Source organism: Aythya fuligula, chromosome 3, assembly GCF_009819795.1.
Source record: "Aythya fuligula isolate bAytFul2 chromosome 3, bAytFul2.pri, whole genome shotgun sequence".
Classification (NCBI taxonomy): domain Eukaryota; kingdom Metazoa; phylum Chordata; class Aves; order Anseriformes; family Anatidae; genus Aythya; species Aythya fuligula.
Window position 1 is genome coordinate 31,924,613 of NC_045561.1, and position 22,319 is coordinate 31,946,931.

Here is a 22,319-nt window from a genome sequence, read left to right on the forward strand (position 1 = left end):
AGTCTTTGGATCTGTCTTTCAGCATTGACTGCAATTGCGCATTCCCCCAGAGCAAGCTGATTTGGGAACTAAAAGCAGTGCAAACACAACAGATTGGAACTTAATGCAGGCTTATTATTTTGATTTGTATGCAGTTCCTCTGCCGTTCTTGCACCTTGTGCTAAGTTTTGTGTAACTGCTGTTTTGCCAATGGCAGTATCAAAGCTAGGTAACTAGCTACAACTGTGGAACTTGCTTCTAGACTAGATGAAGTTGAAATTTTTCACTCGTGGGTGCGCCTCCCCCACATGGCTGTATGAAACATGTCTACTGTGAAAGATATTAGGGTAGATGTGTGCAGCTATACAGAGCTGTGACATAAATGTCAAGTCATCTGATAGGAAAAGGGGAAAATTTGAATTAAGTTCTTTTTTGGAGACTAACTACCGGTAGTGTTCCTCATCTCAAATAAAGACACAGATAAAAGCTAAGGTCAGCTGGGTATATTGGCATTTGAGATTGCATAGTAAAAGAGAGGTTATGATGCTGCACTGTAAATGAGTAAGCTGCAAGGGATATGAAAGGAGGGCAAGAAGTATGTGTAAAAATGGGCATGTTCTTTCACCAAAAGCCAGATGGTGTAGCCTACATTTGGGCTAATTTTACATGCAGCACGTTCATCTAATTGATGGATGATATCAATATTCTTGGTTTTACAACTTAAAAGGAAGGGTCTGATTTTAAATCTATTCTTCACAAATAATATTACAAATCTAGCTGCTCCTAGAGATCTTAAGGGAAGTGCTTACACCTTGTGATACATCATAAGAATTAATAACATAATTGGCGTGTGAAACATTTTTCTTTGAAAACACCATTCAAGAAGACACGGCTGTCTGATAAGGATAGTGTGATAACTGTAAAATTATACAAGTCACAAATAAGTGTAAACGCTATAAAGATAAAAAAATATATACTTAGGACTTCTCTAACACTTCTGTGTCCTCTGTAAGTGGATTTGACCTGAGCCTGAAGCCATTGACAGACTTTAACAATGAAACATGTATCCTAAGCATTGGCAGTCAATATTTAATATTTGTACAGAACAGTAAGCACATTTTGGTGGTCACCGATGCTGTAGTGCTATTGGATGCCTCATTTATTTAACCATGCTTCTTTAGGTGGTAGTATTTGACTACAGCAAGATAGCCCAAATGGCAATTGCACAAGAGGTCCTCTAAATTGCCTAGTATACTGCTTGGCTCTCCATTCCCAATGAACAGGAAATACTACGTCAGACATTCATGAATCCTGTTATCGTCTGCTCATGACCTTGACCTTTTTTGTGCTAATTTTGATAACTAATTGCTTTAGATTTCATTTGGGATTGTTGGACTCATTTCCTCTTGTCTGCTTTTCCTCCCCACCCTGTTATATAGAAACTGAAGGTTTTTTTTAGCAGAACGTTGCTTACAATCTAAGTTAATATTTGTTTGTTAGGTGGTTGATAATGCTTTCAAAGTGGAATACACATTTGCAGAGATTTGTGGCCTGATATAACAAACAAAAGCTTTCATAGTAATAATCTGCTATGAGTTATCTTAGGAGAAAGTAGGCATGTGCAGCTCCAGCATTATAATCAATAACTTTTGCCCCTTGCAGCTATAAGGATCTTCCTGTAAATTAAAAGGTCATCTGGAGTTATGAAAAAATATATATACATTTTATTGATAGTCTGTTACTTCTAGCCATTACTTTTGCATAGGTGCCTTACAAGTTTTTTGCCTTCCTGCTTTTCTGCCATTGAAGTGTTTTTGTAGGTGAAACTAGCATCTCGGATTCAAGAGCTAGTCTCTTCCTGAATAATTTTGGAATTTGAAGTCACTAGGAAAATTTTGAATGATGATCTTGCTTAAACATGTAAGGAATACTTAGGGAATGAGTTTAAAGAGACGTTTTAATTTGATTGCATGAGGACAAGGTAGTAAATGGAGTGGGGAAGAATGAATCACCAGAACATCACAGAGAAAGATCTGTGAAGTATTCTATAAACAGTAGTTTTCCAGTATTCCACCATTTAAAGCAGAAACAAGAAACAGCTTTATCTGGTAGGCCAGAGAATTAGAGTGAAAAATATCACAGAGAGAAGACCCACTAAAGATAGGTGGTGTAGAATTTATCTACATGCTCAGTCTAGTTTTCTGAAATGTAATGAGTTAACAAGAAGTTAGCAAAGTTCTTTCTGAAAGTTAACCAGAAGTGATAAATCTATTGTTTATTGAGTAGAAAGTGTAGAATAATTATTAAAAAATGTGAATTTAGCTGAATTGTGCGATGCTAAACACCTTTTAAAAGTAGTATATTTATACATTCAGTATCTGTTGATGATGCTCTTATCTGTAAAATAACATGTAAAAATCCAAGTGATCCCACAATTGTCATAAGGTAAGAGAGATAAATAGGCAAATCCAGATGATTTTTACATTACAAAATGTATTAAGCACGCACTTAAAAATTAGTAATCTAGATTAATACACCAGCAGCACACATTTGATGATGAAGTTTAAAGACAATTGGATGCATGTTCTGGTGAACTTTGTTGGTGAAGTAGCTGGAAGGAGAATATGTAGAAGTGGTACAACAGGCTTCAGCATCTTTAGATTGTCATGCAGGTGCAAAAGCCTGTTTTCTTTTATAGCTCGACACCTAATTCATTCAAACTTGAGAAATTCCTTGGGAGCTGATAAGACAAGAAGTGTTCTTTCCTTGTGTGGTCTGTAACTTTAGGTTGAAACACTGAGATCTACACATTTTAATGTCTTGTATCAGTGTAATAAGAACCCACACACTTCTAAGATATGTGTAAGAAAGGAGCAACTTGTGAACGCAAACTGCATTTTGATCATCTTTCTGGTTGCAAGTCATACAATTTTATGGAATTGATATAATACCCGTGGTATTTGTCAATTGCTCTTCCATTGCAGTTTAGAAGTCTTCAAACAATGTTTATTTTAATTTAGAAAGTGAGAAATGCCATTCATTGTTCTCTAACGTAAATTTAAAAACAACAGGAGTTTAATGCTAAAATACACAGTTGTTTAAAACATGCCTACATTGGAATCTCCTAGTTTAAAAAAAAAAAAAAAAAAAACAAAAAACAACAACAAAAAAAAAAAGATGCATAATTGAAAGGCAGTCTGAGTCTTACCACTGAAAATTCATCTTTTAAAGAAAAAGAATAAAAGTCACAAGTAAAAGTAAAGGAAAAAAAATTTGAATCGAAATGATTTAGCTGATTGAAATAACAGTGACATGTAATCATTTAAATTGCATAATTTTTCGTCAGTTCTCTCTGGCTCAAGTATCGTTCACCAAGGACACAAATCTATGCATATTTTGGTTGCTCAGGAGAGTAGTCTATTAAATATATGGAAACTATTTACTTGTTAAAAATGTCTTTTAAAAGCCAAATAAAGATAAAAAGAAAAAAAATTGCATTATTCTCAAATTTGAATAGTTTTCAAGAACAATAAAAATATGCGCAGAGTAAGTATAAAACACTGTGATGATGATAGTAAGTCAGTAAGGCTTTTTTTTTCCCCTGATGTAAAGAAAGAATACATTACTTTATCAGTTCAGTATATAAGTTATGATTTCAACAGAAACAAATGCATTTATTGTCAGAGGAGATTTTCAGTAGGAAATCTGACAAAAGCTGAGAAGAATTACTCTCAATTTTAAAGCAGGGGTCAGAAAGTAGTTGTACAGCCAAGTCAGGGTAGAGTCTTAGAACATTATATTGGAAATATTTTCCTTTTATTATGTAGGTCAGTACCAGAGATAATCACAGAAAATGCTGTAGGCAACTTGGTTTCTATGCACCAGTTGAGAGTAAGATTTCAGTAGATGAGTTTCTGCAACAAAACCGCAGTGTAAGTCTCAGATCTGTAACTATGGACCAAGGGAATATTGATTCAACACTAAGTGGGGTGAAGGGATTTGTAAGAAAGGTAATTGATCTGGTGACAAGTGTTCATGAAGTCAATTTAGAAATAATGAAGAAAAATAATACTTATAGGGGAAAAAGAAAATAGGAAAAGAATGCACTGTTGTGTTAATAATTACGTGAAAACATTTTTCTGTTTTTATTAGATGGTTATGTATTTTAAAAAATGAGAACGAATTCAAAAAAATGAAAATATTCATGCATTGAAATTAGTTTGTAACTATGCTGCTCTAGCAGAGAATGGTATCTGTGTTTTCTGATAGATATTTCTACCAAAAGAGAATTTCCAGCATGCTAAGGACTTAGCTCTGTAGTATGTTAAAGGGAGGGTTGGGCTCAAGAAAATAATTGAATATGGCAACTATATGTGGTATATACATGTTTAGAGGTAGGAAATTTGGGTTATGGTACGTAAAGGATCGGCTGGTTGGAAACAATTGTATTGGAGATAACCTTTGCAATAATGTGGACCGGATGTAGCTTCTGAGTGAAGAACTGTTCACTGGCCTAACTCAATGCATTTAGTACTACTTCTGTTCCAGATAGTTATGAATTGAGGGTTATATTTGGCTTTTGAACTTTCCAAACGGATTTAAGGACTATTGATTCAAATCATTATTTGGATCGGTGTATAGAGATTTCTATGATTATATGATACCGGCACTTTTTATTATTTCCATTTGCTTTTGCAGTTACCCAGTTTCTTCACAGTATTGCTTTGTAACCATCTGAATATTGTAAATTATAGCACTGTTTTTGTGATAAGATTTGGATGTTTTGACAGATGTGGAGCTGTTTTTGTAAGCGATATGATCTACCATGCCTGAACTAGATTTTAAATGGTATAAATAATATTGTTTGTGGCTATTATACACATTGCTGTGCTATACCTGCTGATTTTTCCAGATGCAGATCTGTACAAACATTGAAGTTGCCCAGAAATAGAAACACACAGTAAATGATTCTACCACAGAGCTCTTCATCTTGTGCCTTATTCCATTTTTTCCCTGGGTAAAATGTGTGCAAGCAAGGGTCGCAATTAATGTTGCAAACTCGGCATATGTATTTACAGAATATATATAGATGTATACTGAATATATATAGACATACAAACATGAGTAATTATGCTTAGTTCTAGTTGCTGTTCTGTGAAGCAGCAGCAGCAGATGTGTTGTTGTCCAGTTTCAGTCCCTCAACCTATTTGGTGTGAATGACCGCCACAGACCATAAAACTCCATCAAGCTGAAAGAAAATGCTGGTTTGGTTTCTTAATTGGTTACATACCAAACAGGCTATGCACAGTCCAGCTATATGATTCTGGGAAGAATTGTATTTTTGTGGATTCCTCATTTTTTCATTAAAAACAAACAAACAGAGTCTTCTGGGGAGCTCGATGTGCTTCTGTTTGAACGTGTCATACAATCAGGCGTGGAATATTTAATGCAGTCAAGAGTGTTTTCATTTTTGCTTGAAATAGAACTGATTGCGAGCCAATCATTGCAGAGGTTGCTTATTTTTTCTCTTTGGTGAGTAGATCGATCATTAACACGGAATGATAGGGGATTTGTTTGTTTTTCCCTGATGTATAGAGAGCTTTCCAGGAACATGTGAAGAACTGGGTTGGATGTCTTTCAAGAAAATACATATATTGAAAACAGACTTCTTTATATGTGATTGCCTTTCTTTGGGATAGCTAAAGTTAAAACACTTCACCCATGTGTCATATTTCTAATGTACTTACCATCATATACTCTATGGTTGCTGGGTCAGGCTCAGCTACTGGAAGAATGTGTGTTTCCTGCCAAGTAATTTTTAAACAGAGACTACTGTGTATCAGTCAAGGTTTCACTGTATAGGGAAGCTATTCTTAAGAAAAAGATTGCTGGAAAACAGTGGGTGTTACCTGAGATGTTCTAATCAAATTCAGGACAAAAGAGCTCGAATTGTCTGTCTTTTCTTTTAGTACTCCTGTCCCCCTCACCAAATAGCTAAAGATGTTCTTGAGATTTGCAGCTGAAGGAGAATAGTTGAAAAAGATTTCAGCAAAAGAGTGCTTTGCTGGCCTCAGGGGGGAAAAAAAAAAGCTGTGCTTTTCTACTACTGTTACTGCTTAGAGCAGGTGAATACTTGTGGCTTCAAGTTACAGGTATCTAGGTAAGATGTAATATTTTTTCCTCCTTACAGGCATCTAAGGACATCTAAGTAACATTAAAGAATTATGTTTCGTATGATTGCCAATTAAAAAAAAGAGCAAATTACATACAGACATACCATTTTGTTTTCATTTTTCCCTTAAGTTTTCTACATGTGTAACAGAATAGAATCTCTACATTAGGTAGAAGTAAGCTGAAAGTGTTAACACACTTGCAATTGATAACATTGTCTTAAGAAATTTCCCTTTGGATGCCTTTGCTTTATTTTTTATATATTTATTGCTTGAAGTTACTGAGATTGAAATTATTGAGAAATAACCATCCAATTCATGAGTTCTAACTAAAACTTTTGTGCTGTATGTAGATGTTTATTTTGAAGTGTTAGGATATGTTTTATAATAAAGATTGAATGAGGCATTTGTTTGTATGTAGCAGAAGAAGTGTTTGTGGTTTTTTTATTAGAATCATAGAATCATAGAATCATAGAATATCCTGAGTTGGAAGGGACCCTTAAGGATCATCAAGTCCAACTCTGACACCGCACAGGTCTACCCAAAAGTTCAGACCATGTGCCTAAGTTCACAGTCCAATCTCTTCTTAAATTCAGACAGGCTCGGTGCAGTGACCACTTCCCTGGGGAGCCTGTTCCAGTGTGCAACCACCCTCTCTGTGAAGAACCCCCTCCTGACGTCCAGCCTAAATTTCCCCTGCCTCAGCTTAACCCCGTTCCCGCGGGTCCTGTCACTAGTGTTAATGGAGAAAAGGTCTCCTGCCTCTTGACACCCCCTTACGAGGAAGTTGTAGACTGTGATGAGGTCCCCCCTCAGCCTCCTCTTCTCCAGGCTGAACAGGCCCAGTGACCTCAGCCGTTCCTCGTACGTCTTCCCCTCAAGGCCTTTCACCATCTCGTAGCCCTCCTCTGGACACTTTCCAACAGTTTCATGTCCTTTTTATACTGCGGTGCCCAGAACTGCACACAGTACTCGAGGTGAGGCCGCACCAGCGCAGAGTAGAGCGGGACAATCACCTCCCTTGACCTACTAGCGATGCCGTGCTTGATGCACCCCAAGGACACGATTCGCCCTCCTGGCTGGCAGGGCACACTGCTGGCTCATATTCAACTTGCTGTCTACCACGACCCCCAGATCCCTCTCTTCTAGGCTGCTCTCCAGCGTCTCATCGCCCAGTCTGTACGTGCAGCCAGGGTTTCCCCGTCCCAGGTGCAGGACCCGGCACTTGCTCTTATTGAACTTCATGCGGTTGGTGATCGCCCAGCTCTCCAACCTGTCCAGATCCCTCTGCGAGGCCTTTACGCCCTCATTTGAGTCCACAACTCCTCCAAGTTTGGTGTCATCAGCAAACTTGCTCAAAATACCCTCTATTCCTACATCCAGATCGTTTATAAAAATATTGAAAAGTACCAGCCCTAAAATGGAGCCTTGAGGGACCCCACTGGTGACCGCCCGCCAGCCTGACACAGCCCCATTTACCATAACCCTTTGGGCCCTGCCCGTTAGCCAATTGCTCACCCATCGTATGATGTTTTTATTTAGCTGTATGGTGGACATTTTGTCCAGTAGGATCCTATGGGAAACCGTGTCAAAAGCCTTGCTGAAGTCCAAAAAATCACATCAGCTGGTTTCCCTTGGTCCACCATTATGGGTGATCTTATCATAAAAGGAAATCAGGTTAGTTAGGCAGGACCTACCCTTCACAAACCCATGCTGGCTGGGACCAATGACTGCTTTGTCCCCCAGGTGCGCCTCAATAAGTCCGAGAACCAACTTCTCCATGATTTTACCAGGCACTGACGTGAGACTGACAGGCCTGTAATTGCTAGGGTCTTCTTTCTGACCCTTCTTGAAAATTGGCACAACATTTTGCCAGCTTCAGGTCTACCGGGACCTCTCCAAATTCCCAGGATCGTTGAAAAATAATTGATAGAGGTTCCGCAATGACATCCGCCAGCTCTTTCAGCACCCGGGGATGAATCCCATCCGGACCCATGGACTTGTAGGGATCCAGGTGGAGTAGCAAATCCCGCACACGTTCAGGGTCAGTTGGGAGTTTGTCATCCCCACCGTCCCGGTCCTCCAGCTCAGGGCACCCTGGGTCCCGAAGCCCATCATCGGCATTGAAGACAGAGGCAAAGAAGGCGTTAAGCATCTCTGCTTTGCCTACGTCATCGTCTGTGAGGAGACCTTCCCTATCAAGGAGCGGCCCTATGTATTCTTTAGTTCTCCTTTTTCCATTTACATATCTAAAAAAACCCTTTTATTTTCTCTCACAGACACAGCCAGCTTCAACTCTAGCTGTGCTTTGGCCACTCGAACTTTCTCCCTACAAACACGAACAGCATCCCTGTATTCTTTCCATGACGCCTGGCCCTCCTTCCAGTAGCGAAACACTCTCTGTTTCCGCCTAATCTCCATTAGAACATTCCTGGTTAGCCACACCGGCCTCCTGCCCCGCCTGCCTGACTTGCGATATTTTGGAATTGCCTTATCTTGTGCTTCTAGGAGGCATCGCTTAAAGAGTGACCAGCACTGGTGGACATCGAGGCCTTCAAGAGCAGTTTCCCAGGGGACCTTACTGACTAGTTCCCTGAGCAGCCTGAAGTCCGCTTTTTTTTTATTGCTCATGTATATACTGTTGTGCAATTTACTGTAAGCAGAATGCAAATATGAGTTATATGGTAGGTAAGCTCAAGTCTTCCAGCAATAGAAAGAGTACAGAATGTTTCCAATACGTTATTCTCCTTGATCAGGGTGTTCTAGTTGGAATACAGTTCATTTAAATAGCTTATAAAGAGGCATGTATGTTTTTGAGCATCACACACAAATTAACAGTGAAATACTACATATAAAAGTTACACTAAAGAGTTTAGCTGGACTATCCCCTTCTGTTTGTGGCTTTTCTAAGGAAGTACTACGTCTCTTGAAGAAGATATCTATGATGCATTACAAAGCACAAATGTTTAACATAATTTATTCTGTAGAGCAATTTTATTTTAATGCCTGAATGAAGGGGCAGGAATGCAACACAACCATCAGTGGTACCTTGGTATTCTCCCTTGCTGAAAATCGGACACAAGCCTTTCTTTAAAAAAAAAAAAAAAAAAAAAAAAAAAAAAAAAAGTTTATTTACTCGTGCTTTTAAAGGGAGTAACAGCCAAGGCCTCAAATGCATCAAACATAACATTTTTTTTTTCTAAAATGTTTTAAGTGTACTGTGTCTTAAAGAGAGGACTGCATCGTTTTTAAGTTAATGTCAGGTACTAACAATGAAATTAGACCTGTATGCATATGCCACAGAAAGTACTGTCCTAAAAAATAAAAGCCTATATTGGGATTCTTCTCAGCTCAGGAGGAAGCCATATAGTATTTGCTGAGGGATAACTGACGCCAAGTTTCTTCAGCTGTATAGGAGGAGAAGGAAATAGCAGAGGAGGAGCCACAAAACAAACACTATTAAATGGCTTTTAGCATAGATTTCATACATACTCGATCCTGTGAGTACTTATGCTCTTGAGGTGTGGAGCATCTTAACTGAAGTATCCATCAAAACAGGTTACTAGGAAGGAGCTATGGGGAGGGTAGTGCAGAATTCAGCACAAGAAAGCTTTACATTACAGATCAACGGGACTTGTGTGTTCAATCCATGTTTTTTTTGTTGTTGTTTGATTGGTTACTAAAAAAAAAAAAAAAGCAACCAAGAAGTATCAGAGTAGCTGGGGAATTAATCTACGTGTAGAAAAGGGATGACAGTGATTTGAAAGAATATATATAGAACATATTTGTTTTAATTACAATTAAAGAATATCAGAATATTTGCTTGTGTGTAAAACTGCTAGAAAGCAGGGCCAAATTCTCATAACTTTAATTTAAAAAGCGAACAAAACCACACAAGTAACCTCAAATGCTGAAAGTCTTGATTTTTTTCAGTGTAGTGATTGCAGAATATCTAATTTATTTTTTTTTCTTATAACACAAAGTGAAGTAGTTAAAATGCTCTTTTCAATTCAAATGCACTCAGCTTTAAAAACTTGCAGACAGAAGCATTCTCCTTGAATGTTTCTGTTGAACTTTGTTTCAGGTGTTGCTTATTTTTCTAGTTGTAGAATTGCATTGCTTCATTAGTAGTTTGTGAAGCATCCAGACGTTTTTGCAGCTCCAGGTCCCCATGTAACCATTCAGTTGCTTTACAAAGTAGGCAGGCAATACCATAAAACATTTTGAAGTTAGCTTTAAGAAATTTTAAAACAGCTGTGAGGGAGGCCACTTCCTAGGGAGAAGTGTGGTATGCAGTCGTCCAGTCAAAAAGGGAAGTCTTCATGGCTACCATGTTTTAATGAGTCCAAGATATTTGAAGGAGGAAAAAGGAGGGTAAGATTGTTGCCCTTTTCAGAATTGATCTTTTGCAGAGTTTTCACAGAACGTACTCATTCTTCTGCAAATTTGAGTAATGTAAAATCACCAGAAAGGAGTGCTGTGCAGAGATCTTGACATCTCTTCATAATGCAGGAAATGGTCTTTAGAGTTTCCATGAATCACAAATCAGTTTACAGTACTGTCTCCTGTAATATATTTGCCTTAAGTTTGTAATGTCATAATTCCTCTTAGAAAATTAGATAAAGGGAGGGAGGGGTTCTTTCTTGATGTTGAAATATATCCTTGTTTAATAGCTTTTGTTTTGTGTTTGGATGCTTTAGTTATTGACTATTCAGAGATTTTCATCGTTTGCAGAAATATATCGTTTAAAAATTTGACCTTTTTGAAAGAATAGCTCATGATTTCAAGTCAGTTAAGTTCGTGAGCAACAACGTCACGTCTTAAATGTCCAAGTGTTGTTCTGAATAATGTCTGTATGCTACAGTAAGCCAAAATGTACGGTTTTTCTCTTTTTATCTAGTGATAAAACTGGCGATCCATAAGGTAATAACTATTTGGCTATTATCTCCATCTCACAGTTCAGACTAATCTCAACTGTTTTTATTTTTTCCACATGATATTCATATTTATCAACAAGAATTTATTCTTTCCTATTACACAAAACTTCATTGTATTGTATGAAATCTGTTTTTATTGCTTCATGATTTCTGGCATTACTTCGCTGAATGATGAAGTTATTTTGACCATTGGATTTCAGAAGTCTGGTTATGTCTCAGTGGTCTTGCTTTCAGGAGCTCTTGGGTTGAGAGCTGTTAAAACAAGTTTGTCTGGATTGTAAACATGATTTGTTGCTTTTATGAAGTATGTTTACCAAAAGAGTGTAACTCAATGAAATTACATATCCACAAGCTACTAAAATACTTATTCCATTTTTCTTAATGTACTATATCTGATTTTAGTCACAGGAAGGAAAAATATGGGAAACCTTAATTATTCTGTATATTTAATTCTTTGTATTTGTTGCCTACTTTCTTGAGGTTGTATTTAATTTTTGACATACTCCTAGTATACTTTTGCAGAATGGGGGGCTAGGTAGGTGTTAGGGAAACAGAATTATTTAGGTTACAGTGCTGTGCAGTTTTTAGTTTTCATGAGCTTAGCAAGCAGAGTAATAAAATGGGATACATATTTGTCTTGACATTTGGTAAGGAAAGTATAGACTTTGTTCTTTATATAGAGTTTTTTTTCAGTCTGCTGGTTATCAGCATCTTACTTGTAATTGTAGCACATGTGTTTCATGAGTACAGTTCCTGCAGTGGAGTTCTGAAGGGAAAGCTTCCTGTTTATGGTATCTGGTAGTAAATACTTAACTACTAAGCCTAAGAAAGGGCTGTTAGTACCCTAAGCAAGAGGATGAAAGCCACGTCTGAGCAAAAGAAGAGAACTTGTTGGAGGGTTAATTGTTTTTTTCCCCTGTAAAGGTTGGATGATGTTGATGTTGATGCTGGGGAGTAGCATTGGAAGTGGGACAAAGCAGGGGAAAATACAGAGATGGATACAGAAGCTGTGGTATTTTCATCACGTTTGAGTAAATTAATTTGCATGAAGTATCATTTGGCAAAGCTTACGAGCAAACTGTAACCATCAGTTATTAATACAAATGCTGAAGCATGGTGTTTTGATGATGTAAAGCAGGAAAACACTAAGAAGACTGCATAGTTTGCTAAGGATTTGTTGACATGCTAAATAAACCTAACACACAGCTGGCAGGAGAATTACTGTAAGAAGCATGGAGTGAAGGGAACAGCTAGAATATAAGAGCAGTAATGCTGTGAGGTCAATTTGCTTGTTTTAAAACATATACAGAGTTAATGGATATAAACAGGAGAAGGACCAGGAAAATGGAAATGGTTAGTTAGGCAGAGCGTGGAGAGGTCAGGCTGGTGTATGGGATTCTAAGAAGTCATCACATTTAGGAGAAAATAAAGAAAAAGGACTTGAGAATCCCATGAGCTTCATTAAGAGGTTGTACGGCTGGTGTTTCCATGATAGGAGAGATTGGAAGTTCATTCTCTGAAGTTGATCTGTTCATTCTCTTTTGTTTGCCAGGAGTTGAGTAGTACATGCTGGACCAGGGTGATAGTGAGAAAGCAAAACGTGTGACAGTTATCAGATTTCTTTTGGCATAAATCAAGAAAGAAGTGAGGTGGAACAACTGTGGCTGGAACACTGAAATTGAAAATGTGGTTGTCAGAAGAGATAGGTTAATGGAAAAGGGTTCCAGTCACGTTATGGATAAACGATATGAAAACACAAGAAAATGAGACAAAATTGTGTAGATAAAATTTTGTCTGTCGGTCAAGACTATTTTGAGGGAGATGTTTTTGGGACCATGCTGATGGGACCAGCAATGTAAGGTTTCGTTATGGACAAACTCATCTTTGGTTGGAAATGAATAGTTGTTGCACAAACAAAAGCGTTAGGCTGTTTTCAAGATGTCTTTGATAAGTAGCGAGTACCTTACTATTTTGAAAAGACAGGGATTTGGGACGTTTGTGTTGGGATTTTTACCTCAAATAAGCTTGGATCAGGAGATCCTTCTGCTGAGATTAAAGAAAAAAAATGTATGTAGCTAGTTTTACATGCAAAGGGACAACTTTATGAGAAACTAAATAAGCAATTTCATTTGGTCTAAAGAGTTTAAGCATGGAAGGAAGGATGTGAAGGTCTGCCATTTATTTACCTAAGATGCAAAAAACTACCTGAAAATTATATTTTACCAAAAAGGATAAAACTTTGAGGGAAGGATTTCAGACCAGCTGGATAAATAAAAGTTTAAGAGAAGTGCTGTAGGTCAGCTGAGAAATCAAATAGGATTATGCCTCAAAGGAAAGGACATATTAGTAACCAGGAACCATAAGGTTATAGTAGTATTTCCAGAGGTTAAGTACCAAGATAGGGTCTGGTTTAGAAGAAAAAATGGTACTTCCATCAGCCATACAAGTAAAAGATGTGGAGAGGATAAAGAGATTGAAATTTAGCTAGGCTCAAAATTAAAGCAGGTATTTTGCCTTCAGGACCCTGGTGATGTTACATTTGATGTTGAACATAGAAGCAAAGCAAGAATGTGTAGTAGGAAATGACATCCAAGCTGAAATAAATCATTAACATGTAGACAAGTTTTGTAGGCAAAATCAGATGAGTTTGATTACTAAATTAATTAGCCTGAGACTGGTTAGTAAAGTGATAAAAGCTCTAAATCGATCGTTTCAAAATTATGTGATATAATTATCCAAAACATAGACATCTATTGGGCTTCTTAGCCTCATAATGAAGACTTGAGAATGAGATGGGGAGAATAAATTTTAGTTGCTAGAGCGGTTTTTTTTTTTTGTCCTATGGCTATAATGTAGTCTTCGCTTGTGGTAAAAAAAAATTACATCAAAAACATCTGTTTTTGTTGTCTCCAGACTGTATTAGTATATCTTTCTGTACTGTACTCTTATCTATGGCAGCTGAAGCCTTGGGAAAAGGAAGGTTTTGTAACATGGACAACCAGGGAGAGGGAGTTGATCTGCTGAGCTTAATGTTATTAGGTGGTGCATGTAAAGGAACTCATACATCGTTTTAGGGTTTGTGAAATTCTAGATGGCTTCTGATTTAGTTCTGTTTAGCTAGTTTTAAGGCAGGAATTTGAGACTTGGGTTAAACTGAGACACCAAGTCTTACAACTTTTGACTATGGTGCAAAGATTCAGTGTTAACACAGATGATTAATAAGAAAGGTCTCTTGGCAGTTCTTCTTTGTTCATCTTTTTGATGTATAGTTCTATGATTAGACAGCTGTGCAATAACGTTAGGGTTCTAATTTTCTTTCTAATTTCTTTCTGCTGTGCAACTCAAATTTTATTTCTTTAAGCCTCTTTCAGAAGCATACAATTCAGTAATTTTTTATTAACTTCTTTTCTATACTTCACTAATAGTTAGAATTATCAAAGTTTGTTTGTTTGTTTGTTTTCCAACATGTGAGTGCATAAAAAGGGATTTTAATAACTTCAAAGTTTATTAGTGCTTATTCTTTTTTTTTAAGGATCGTATAATACTCATATATTCTACATATATTTTTAGTTTTTGTTGGAACTCTAAACAGAGTGCAGTGTTTTGGGAAAGGGGAGAATTCTGCCTGTTAAGTCATGTTCTCCTTCAAGGTGTCATTTAAGTTAGACCTTTCTATTTAGAAAGGGTAGAAAGGGGATATGGCTACACGTTTTCCAAACTGCTTCCTTTTGAAAAATAGTTTTTCTTTGAATTACGTTTTTTTTCTGGAACAATTGAAATGGAGGGCAGGAGGGAGAAGCTAAAACAAGAACAAAACATTTTGAACGACTTAAAAGATTTTTTGCCTTCCATCTTGTGTTCACCTCAAAAAAAAAGTTATTTTACTGGACGTGTATGAGATTTTCTGGCTTTGTTCAGACTTTAGGCAATTATTATTTTTTTAAATTTCTAACTGTAGTTTACTACTTTGGCCTTGTAAAATGATTGCCCTGAGGAACTGGATGATTTTTCAGTTCTAGTAGTGGCAGTATTTTGAAAAACATGCTTGTGCATAGTATTAGAACATTTCAGCATAATTAAACTGCAGAATAGTTTTTTATATTATTCATAGTCAAGTAAACTCTGTAATTAAATAATTACTTTAAAGATTTTATTTGGATCTCTCTCCTTTTGGATTGCTCAGAACTATGTGAAGAAATGTGATTTTATGTAAGTCTGTCCCTTTCTTTACAAATACAATTCAGCAGTTTTCTTGGGGTAGATTTCCGTGTAATCTCTAGGAACAGGTCTCCAGAAATAATTTTCTGAGAGTGAATGTGAATAAGATCAAATATTTTAAATATTTGTATTTAAAACTAGGAGTTTAAACATGGATTTAAAAGCCTAAATTATTGTTACCTGTTCTAATTTTTCTTACTAACAGAATGAAGCAGCCTAATAAATCTTGTTGCCATCAATAGTGGTTACAAAATTCTTTGCAGCTTAAATCATGTAAATACTTATTTTAATTTTACAGAACTTTTATTTGCATTCCCATATGGTTAGGTAGCAAAAAGATTTAGAGAGACCCTATCCCATTTTTCTTTTTGTTGGGAATCTTTGCATTTATTTCCTATGCTGAGAAAATTCTGAGAATTAGTTTAGATCCTCCAATAAATCTTTGTCAAAGTTATATGCAGGATCTACATAGGTTAATCATGTGAATGCAAGTAATTTAATGTTCCTTTTTCTGTAAGTCTGGCCTTAAATTTGCTGTTTTAGTGAGGTCTGGCTTTTTGAAAAACAGTTGTGCATTTATCTTAAAATTTCTAACCAAGTTTTTGGCTTTAGCTACCTTTTAACATTTTATTTTTCCTGCTATTGAGTTTTGATTTAATTACCTTCACAGTGAATTTACGAACAAAAGTTAGTGCTGAAGTTACTACATTTTTGCTATGCAAACATTGTTATTCCCTTCCAAAGAATTTCAGAAGACAATATTTCTTCATCATAAATAGAGAGTCCTACCAAAGCAGAAAAGGCTGAATTGAATTACACTCCAAGTCACAATAACTTACTCTATATTAGAAGCGTGTTTCCGAAAGCATGGCTCAGTCTTCCTTTCTGTCTTTTTTTTTTTTAAATAAGAAATTTCATGCTTACAGCATGCCAGTACTACTTTGAAGTGAAAATCTAGCCATAAAACTGAAATGCATTAGGCAAGGTCACTTTTAACATTTGACACAATTTTCCTGTGCAACTGTTAGGATTGTAAATTTGATTCTTCCTCCTCTGAAGTTGCACTCAGAAATTTTAATCTCTTTAAAGCTTTGAATTTATCTTTCTTTTAGGTTGATTAAATTTAAGTAAATAGTAAATCAGAATATGCTTTGCATTTACAGGCACTTGCAGACCAGTTTGAGGATGCAAATACTTCAGTATCTGAACGCATGAAGATTTTCTACTGCTGTCAAGTGCCTCCACGTTGGGCCATACAGGTATGAATCAACTTCATTTGAAGCTTTCTTTAACAATATGTAGTTCTCATCAATATTGATACTACATGACTCAAAGTCAAGGTGGTATGCTGTGATTTTGCGTTGGAACACTGTGGAAAAAAAGGTGTAACGTAAGAACACAGTAGGTTTTTCTGGAAAGTAACCAAGTTGTACAATGTTTTACTTCCAGATGTCTTGTTCTGTTATGCATGGGAGTAATTGCTTGTAGTGTGGTTCTTCTTTATTTTCCCTTTTCTGTCCTTAAAAAATAAGCAAACTTTCAAGCTTCTGACATACCTTGTGTAAAAATAATCTTTTCATTGTATCACTATTTGCTACTGATGTTTATACCACAATTATTTGCATCTTTCTTTGACCTGTAATGATGATTAACTTTGAGTTGTTTTCAGGAAGTGGATCATGGTCAAAGCAACCAAATAGGAGACAAAAGTATGTCGAAGAACCGCTTAACTGACAAAGCTTTTATTTTCTGGATGTGCCCTTTTTTGCTAGTTTTGAAAGGAGATTTTTTTCCAAAACTAAAACGATTATCTTGAACATAAATTCTAGAGAAGAAATGTACATACTAGTCTGATCTGATAATGCTGCATTTAACAACAAACTTAAGAAAATATATGCATTACTTATCTCCAAAGGTGCGCATACTGTTTATTTTTTAATGGTGTTTTATTCCTTTGATTTCTAACCTAGATGCATGTTGCTTTAACAGTCATATTTTCTCCAAGCATTTTCAAATTATTCCACACAATCTTTCAACAGGCATTTGCAATAAAACTAGCAAATGTGGTTTTCATTTCCAGTTGTCTGAGTGGCACTTTTCAATCCAAGCCAATTTTCCAAGCCAAAGATAGAAATACTAAAATAGGGGCTCATAATGGTAGAAGACTGCAGTCTTCTAGTTATAGTAATGAAGAAGCATTGCTTATATAAATTTTACCAAATTTGACTCTAAATTTCATAAAACATAAATCTTATTTAATTTCAGACGCTGGAAAATGTAGTCGTTTTTTTCAAATTAATTGATATTAAGTGAACAAATTACTTAGTTACAGACTTTCACAGTTTATGCATTTATTTAAAAGAACTGTACTCAACTTCATTTTTTTTTGACAGCTAATCTATTAGTGTATGGTGACTCCTCAAATTTGTAACAGACATTGAAGCCAAGCCTGTAACGAGAGATCCATGCCATCTACACAGAACTAAAGAGAATCTGTTCAGAATCACCAGAATCACTGCAGAGGTTCACTGTGTGGGATCTCATAGCATAATTAGGTGTCCTTATACAGATTGTTCTCATTTTGTTTTTGCAAACCAGATTGTATATATCTTACCCGTAGTAAATAAGTTATCCTTTCTTCAGAGATGAAAACCTATATGCGAATTTAAACTCCTCTTAAAAAAAAATAAACAGAAGACCAAAAGCAACTTTTCAAAGTCATAAAAACATACCTTGTTTGTTTTTAAATTGAAAGAACTCTTCTCTTATTTTCTTAAACACGCTGAAGTAATAGCTGGATCTGAAATAACAAAGGGGTTGGTTTATCTGTGAGGAAAACTTAACTAAGGATTTGAACCTGAACCCCAATCTAATACGGATTTGACTGGAAACTAACGCACTTCTGCAGTGGTTGTTTGGGGCACTTACAGATTTCTTACAGTGTCCCTAGCACAATTGTTTCAGAGCCTTTCTCCATCTGTGTTTGCACAGGTACAGATTGCTATGGCAGGCATTGCTAGAAGAAACTTTACTGCCTTCCTTTGGGCTGTTTCCCACTCTGTGTTCCCAACATACTGCTGCAGCTGCTCTCCAGCCGCATGGGCCATGTGCCTCACTTAAGGGATGGAAGTTCTCCTCTCAATTCATCCTTCACATGTGTGTTTCTATTTTTATATTGTATTGTAAACTAGTTCAAAGTAGTTGAGTTACTGGCATAAATTGGAGTCAAATCAAAGCAATTATTTTTCTATTGATTTTTTTGTAAGGTATATAAATTTTTGAGGCTCCAGCTTGGGGTTTCAAGAGAGTAATTTCATATTCTGTCTGCTTCTTGTTGATGTCAGAAATGCCTCTAACATCTTTTAAAAACGTAAAGAGGACTGTGTACCTTCTTTCAGTTTTGTGGAATTTCTTATCTTTCCAGCGCCAGCTTGCAAGCTTACTCTTTGAGCTTGGATGCACCAGCTCTGCCTTACAGATATATGAGGAGCTGGAAATGTGGGAAGATGCAGTAATCTGCTATGAAAGAGCAGGACAGCATGGGAAGGTAAGAAAAACTGTTTTTCACAGCTGAGAGTCTTGCGGTGGGAACAGGAATAAGAAGCAGTCAGACTTGAGCTGTCAATGCATTGATGACCTTACTGAATCTTACAGAATCATAGAATGTCCTGATTTGGAAGGGACTCACAAGGATATTACTGAGTCCAGCTCCTGGCTCTGCACAGGACTACACAATAATCAGACCGTGTGTCTGAGAGCATTGCCCAAACACTTTTTAGACTGGCAGGCTTGGTGCTCTGACCAATTCCCTGGGGAGCCTGTTCCAGTGCCCAACCACTCTCTCAGTGAATAACTTTATAATTGACATGTACTTCTGTAGGGTTATTGTGAGAAAAGTCCATTTAGGACACATGACATGTGAGTCTGTTATTACCTGTGAATGCTAAAAAAAAAAAATAAATAAATAAAAATAAAAAAATCTGGGATAATGACTACATGAAATAGAAGTGGATAAATAACTCAGGATGCAAGAAAACACTTAAATTGAACACATTGAAACAATTCCCAAATATTCAAGGAAAATTAAGTTAACAATTATAGATGTGCAACAAGGTGTAACATGGGTATTGAATGAAGGTTGTAGCAGTCACTCATGATAGAGTTTGGGAGCTTTATCAGGAGGGAATCTGCTTTCTTTCTCCCTTGATTTCCAACCATTAGTTGTAGCTTTTACAAGTGCTTTAAACAGAACAACATCAGTGCTTGATGTATTTAATTACTTTATGTTAACATATAAAAACTACAGAATCAAACACTTGAGGCAAAAAATGGCCTAAGATTAAAAGGCATTATCTTATTTTGTGAAATCTGTTGATATTTTGCTGAGCCTCTCTGTCATTTCTTTAAAACTGCTGCAGTTACATGTGATCAGCTCCAGGCAGAGATAATTTAAAAACCATCATCTAGCTATGTATAGATGACAGAATTTTTAAAAAATGCTGTGAGCAGGTGGTAGCAGCTTGATATTTTTGCTATTCCAGTTAGAGCATTAGTAGGAGGATTTTAGTGATGCCTGGAAGCAACACCTATTTGTGTGTCAGTTTAGCTGTGTTCTCTTCTGGTGCAATCCATCACACAGAGGGACTGTAACAGGAACTTACAGTATCAAGGATTGTTTTCAGTATTTAGATAACTTTCAGAAATATTCAATTTCGGACAAAAGTATCTTTTTTGTTTTCCTCTCTGTTCTCTTCTTCTGTTTGGTATGTGGTAACATTAAATATATGTATGCCTTTGTAAAGACATTGCTTATAGTAATTTAAGCTTACTGAACAGAGATCTATAACAATAGACAAAACACAGAATTTCTCATATTTACTTATTATTGTTATCATTCACCAATGACTAGATTTCAATCATTATAAGCTATCAGGTATACCTTGCTGTCAATTCTGTGTCACATTATGCATGCCTTGGGGGTACTATGCTAATACCACAATCTTTCAGTACAGTGGAGAAGTAGAGGTCAATATTTTCCATTTCCTGGAAATTCATTCTGTCCTAGTTACATTCACAAGCTGCCCTTAGGGAGTTATGAAAATGGCACTCAGAGAATAGGACAGGATATCTGCCACAGGAAACTGCTTAGAAATGCTTTCAGAATGAGGGTTTGGGCTGTGCTTTGAAAACAGAAAGCACTATGTAAGTACTAAGTAACAGTAGTGATATTAAAAAAAAAAAAAAAAAGCTTCAGATCAAAAAAGCTGGAAAATTAGAAATATTTATTCGTACACCAAGGGGAGTAACTTTGTGCTCCTTATCAGAAAGCTTGCAGTGTGTGAACTGTGTGTATTTATCAAAAATGTTGCGGTTTTTAAATATCGTACTTTTTCTTTTTGAAATGCATGAGGAAATACTACAGCAAGGTGTTCTTCAGTGGACATTCATGTCATTTAAGACATAATAAACATGTGCCAAAAAGAACAAACTCTGTTAAATAAATTTGTGCATGTTTTTCACTTACAGCTGCTTTTATATGGGAAACATTAATTTAAATACTGAAAAACCTAATTAAAAAAAAAAAAGGAAAAACTAATAAAACAGACAAATATCAGCAATATCGATTAGTCTGCATACTTAGGCATCAAAGAAATATGTTCCTTCCTCCATTTTCAAATCGTGCACTGACAGAAAAATCAGAGGATGTAGATACGGGTACAAACAACTCCACATTATACACTTGGAAGTGCATAGTTCACTCAGTTATAACAGGGCAATATATCAACTCAAATTGTGCAAAGAAAGATGTCACATTTAGAAAACATTTTTTGTGGATCCTTTACTGTTTTTAGATATGGCTCTATATTCACTTGTTTCATAATCTGAACAAAAATAGTAAAAAATGATATCATAACATGAGTCAACAGAAGAGTATCATAGTGTGAAGCAGTGAGCAAAGCGGGGCACAGAAAAACATCAACAAAAAAAGTATTACAATCTGAACACGCAGTATGTTGATGGTTGCTGTGGCCTTGTCATTCACTTGTATTCCTTTAGCAGGCTTCCTGAAAAGTAGATTCTAACCTCTGTCATTGTAGTGAAAACTGGTGTTGAAAAGTCTCTCTCATTCTTTCAGTTGTGAGGGAGACCCAGAGATCTTGAGAGTATTATTTACTTCAGACAACTTTCTTTGTTTAGGTGATGACTCTTCAACCTCACCTGAAATAGATACTGCACTAAAAATGGTTTTCCTTTCCCTGCTAAAGGAAAACGAAAAGAGGGGATGAGCTGCAGATGTGGATTTTCAGTTCTTCCAATAGAAGCGAGGCCTTTCTCTCACGCAGGAGCTCTAGAGCACAGTAGCTTCTCACCTTTGACAAAATCACGAGAGCTGTTATTCTGCTGTACAACCAGCTTTCAGCCCTGTCCCCATCATTTCCTCAGAGTATGGCACAGCATGGCACACAGCCTGGTCTTAGACCAACCTACCCAGCAATCCACCTTCCACAGAGTTATTTTTCTCATTACAACATGACAAAGACAGCTCAAAACATTTAAGTGGGGCAGCTCAATTATAGTAAGATACCCGACGTTTACTTTTTAATGAAGGAAATGCTTCCCAGATGCGAAGTTGGGTAGTGTTACACTGATTAGTTCATAAGATGGTTCAAGAACTTGGTTGATTTTCACTATATATCATTGTTTACTTGTCTTCGAAGTCTGTTTTCTCTCTGTGTAGCTGCATAACTGAGAAAGATGAGTAAATGGCTCAACCAAGGTCATCCATGAAGTTACAGACAACAATTAAATTAAAACTGAAAAGCTCTCCTTTTTTCTCACTTTCTTCCATGCTCATCTGTTCTGCTTCTTCATGCTACTGCTCTGGTTGTCTAGCAAATAATGTGCAAGCAGAAAAGGGGAAAGCATTTCTATCCAATTCAGTATAGGCAATTCTGTGAAAAGCAGTGTTGTTATAATTAAATGTTTCACTTGGTAAGAGTTATATGGTTTCTTT

General features: G+C 36.5%; 1 protein-coding gene across 1 annotated transcript in view; it reads left to right on the top strand.

Moving 5' to 3' along the window:
- TTC27 (tetratricopeptide repeat domain 27) overlaps window positions 1-22,319 on the top strand; it is a 112,136-nt gene that overhangs the window by 64,680 nt on the left and 25,137 nt on the right. Inside the window, exons 11-12 of the mRNA XM_032185350.1 lie at window positions 16,468-16,563; window positions 18,729-18,851. Coding sequence (XP_032041241.1) covers window positions 16,468-16,563; window positions 18,729-18,851 — 219 coding nt within the window. The remainder of the gene's footprint in view (window positions 1-16,467; window positions 16,564-18,728; window positions 18,852-22,319) is intronic.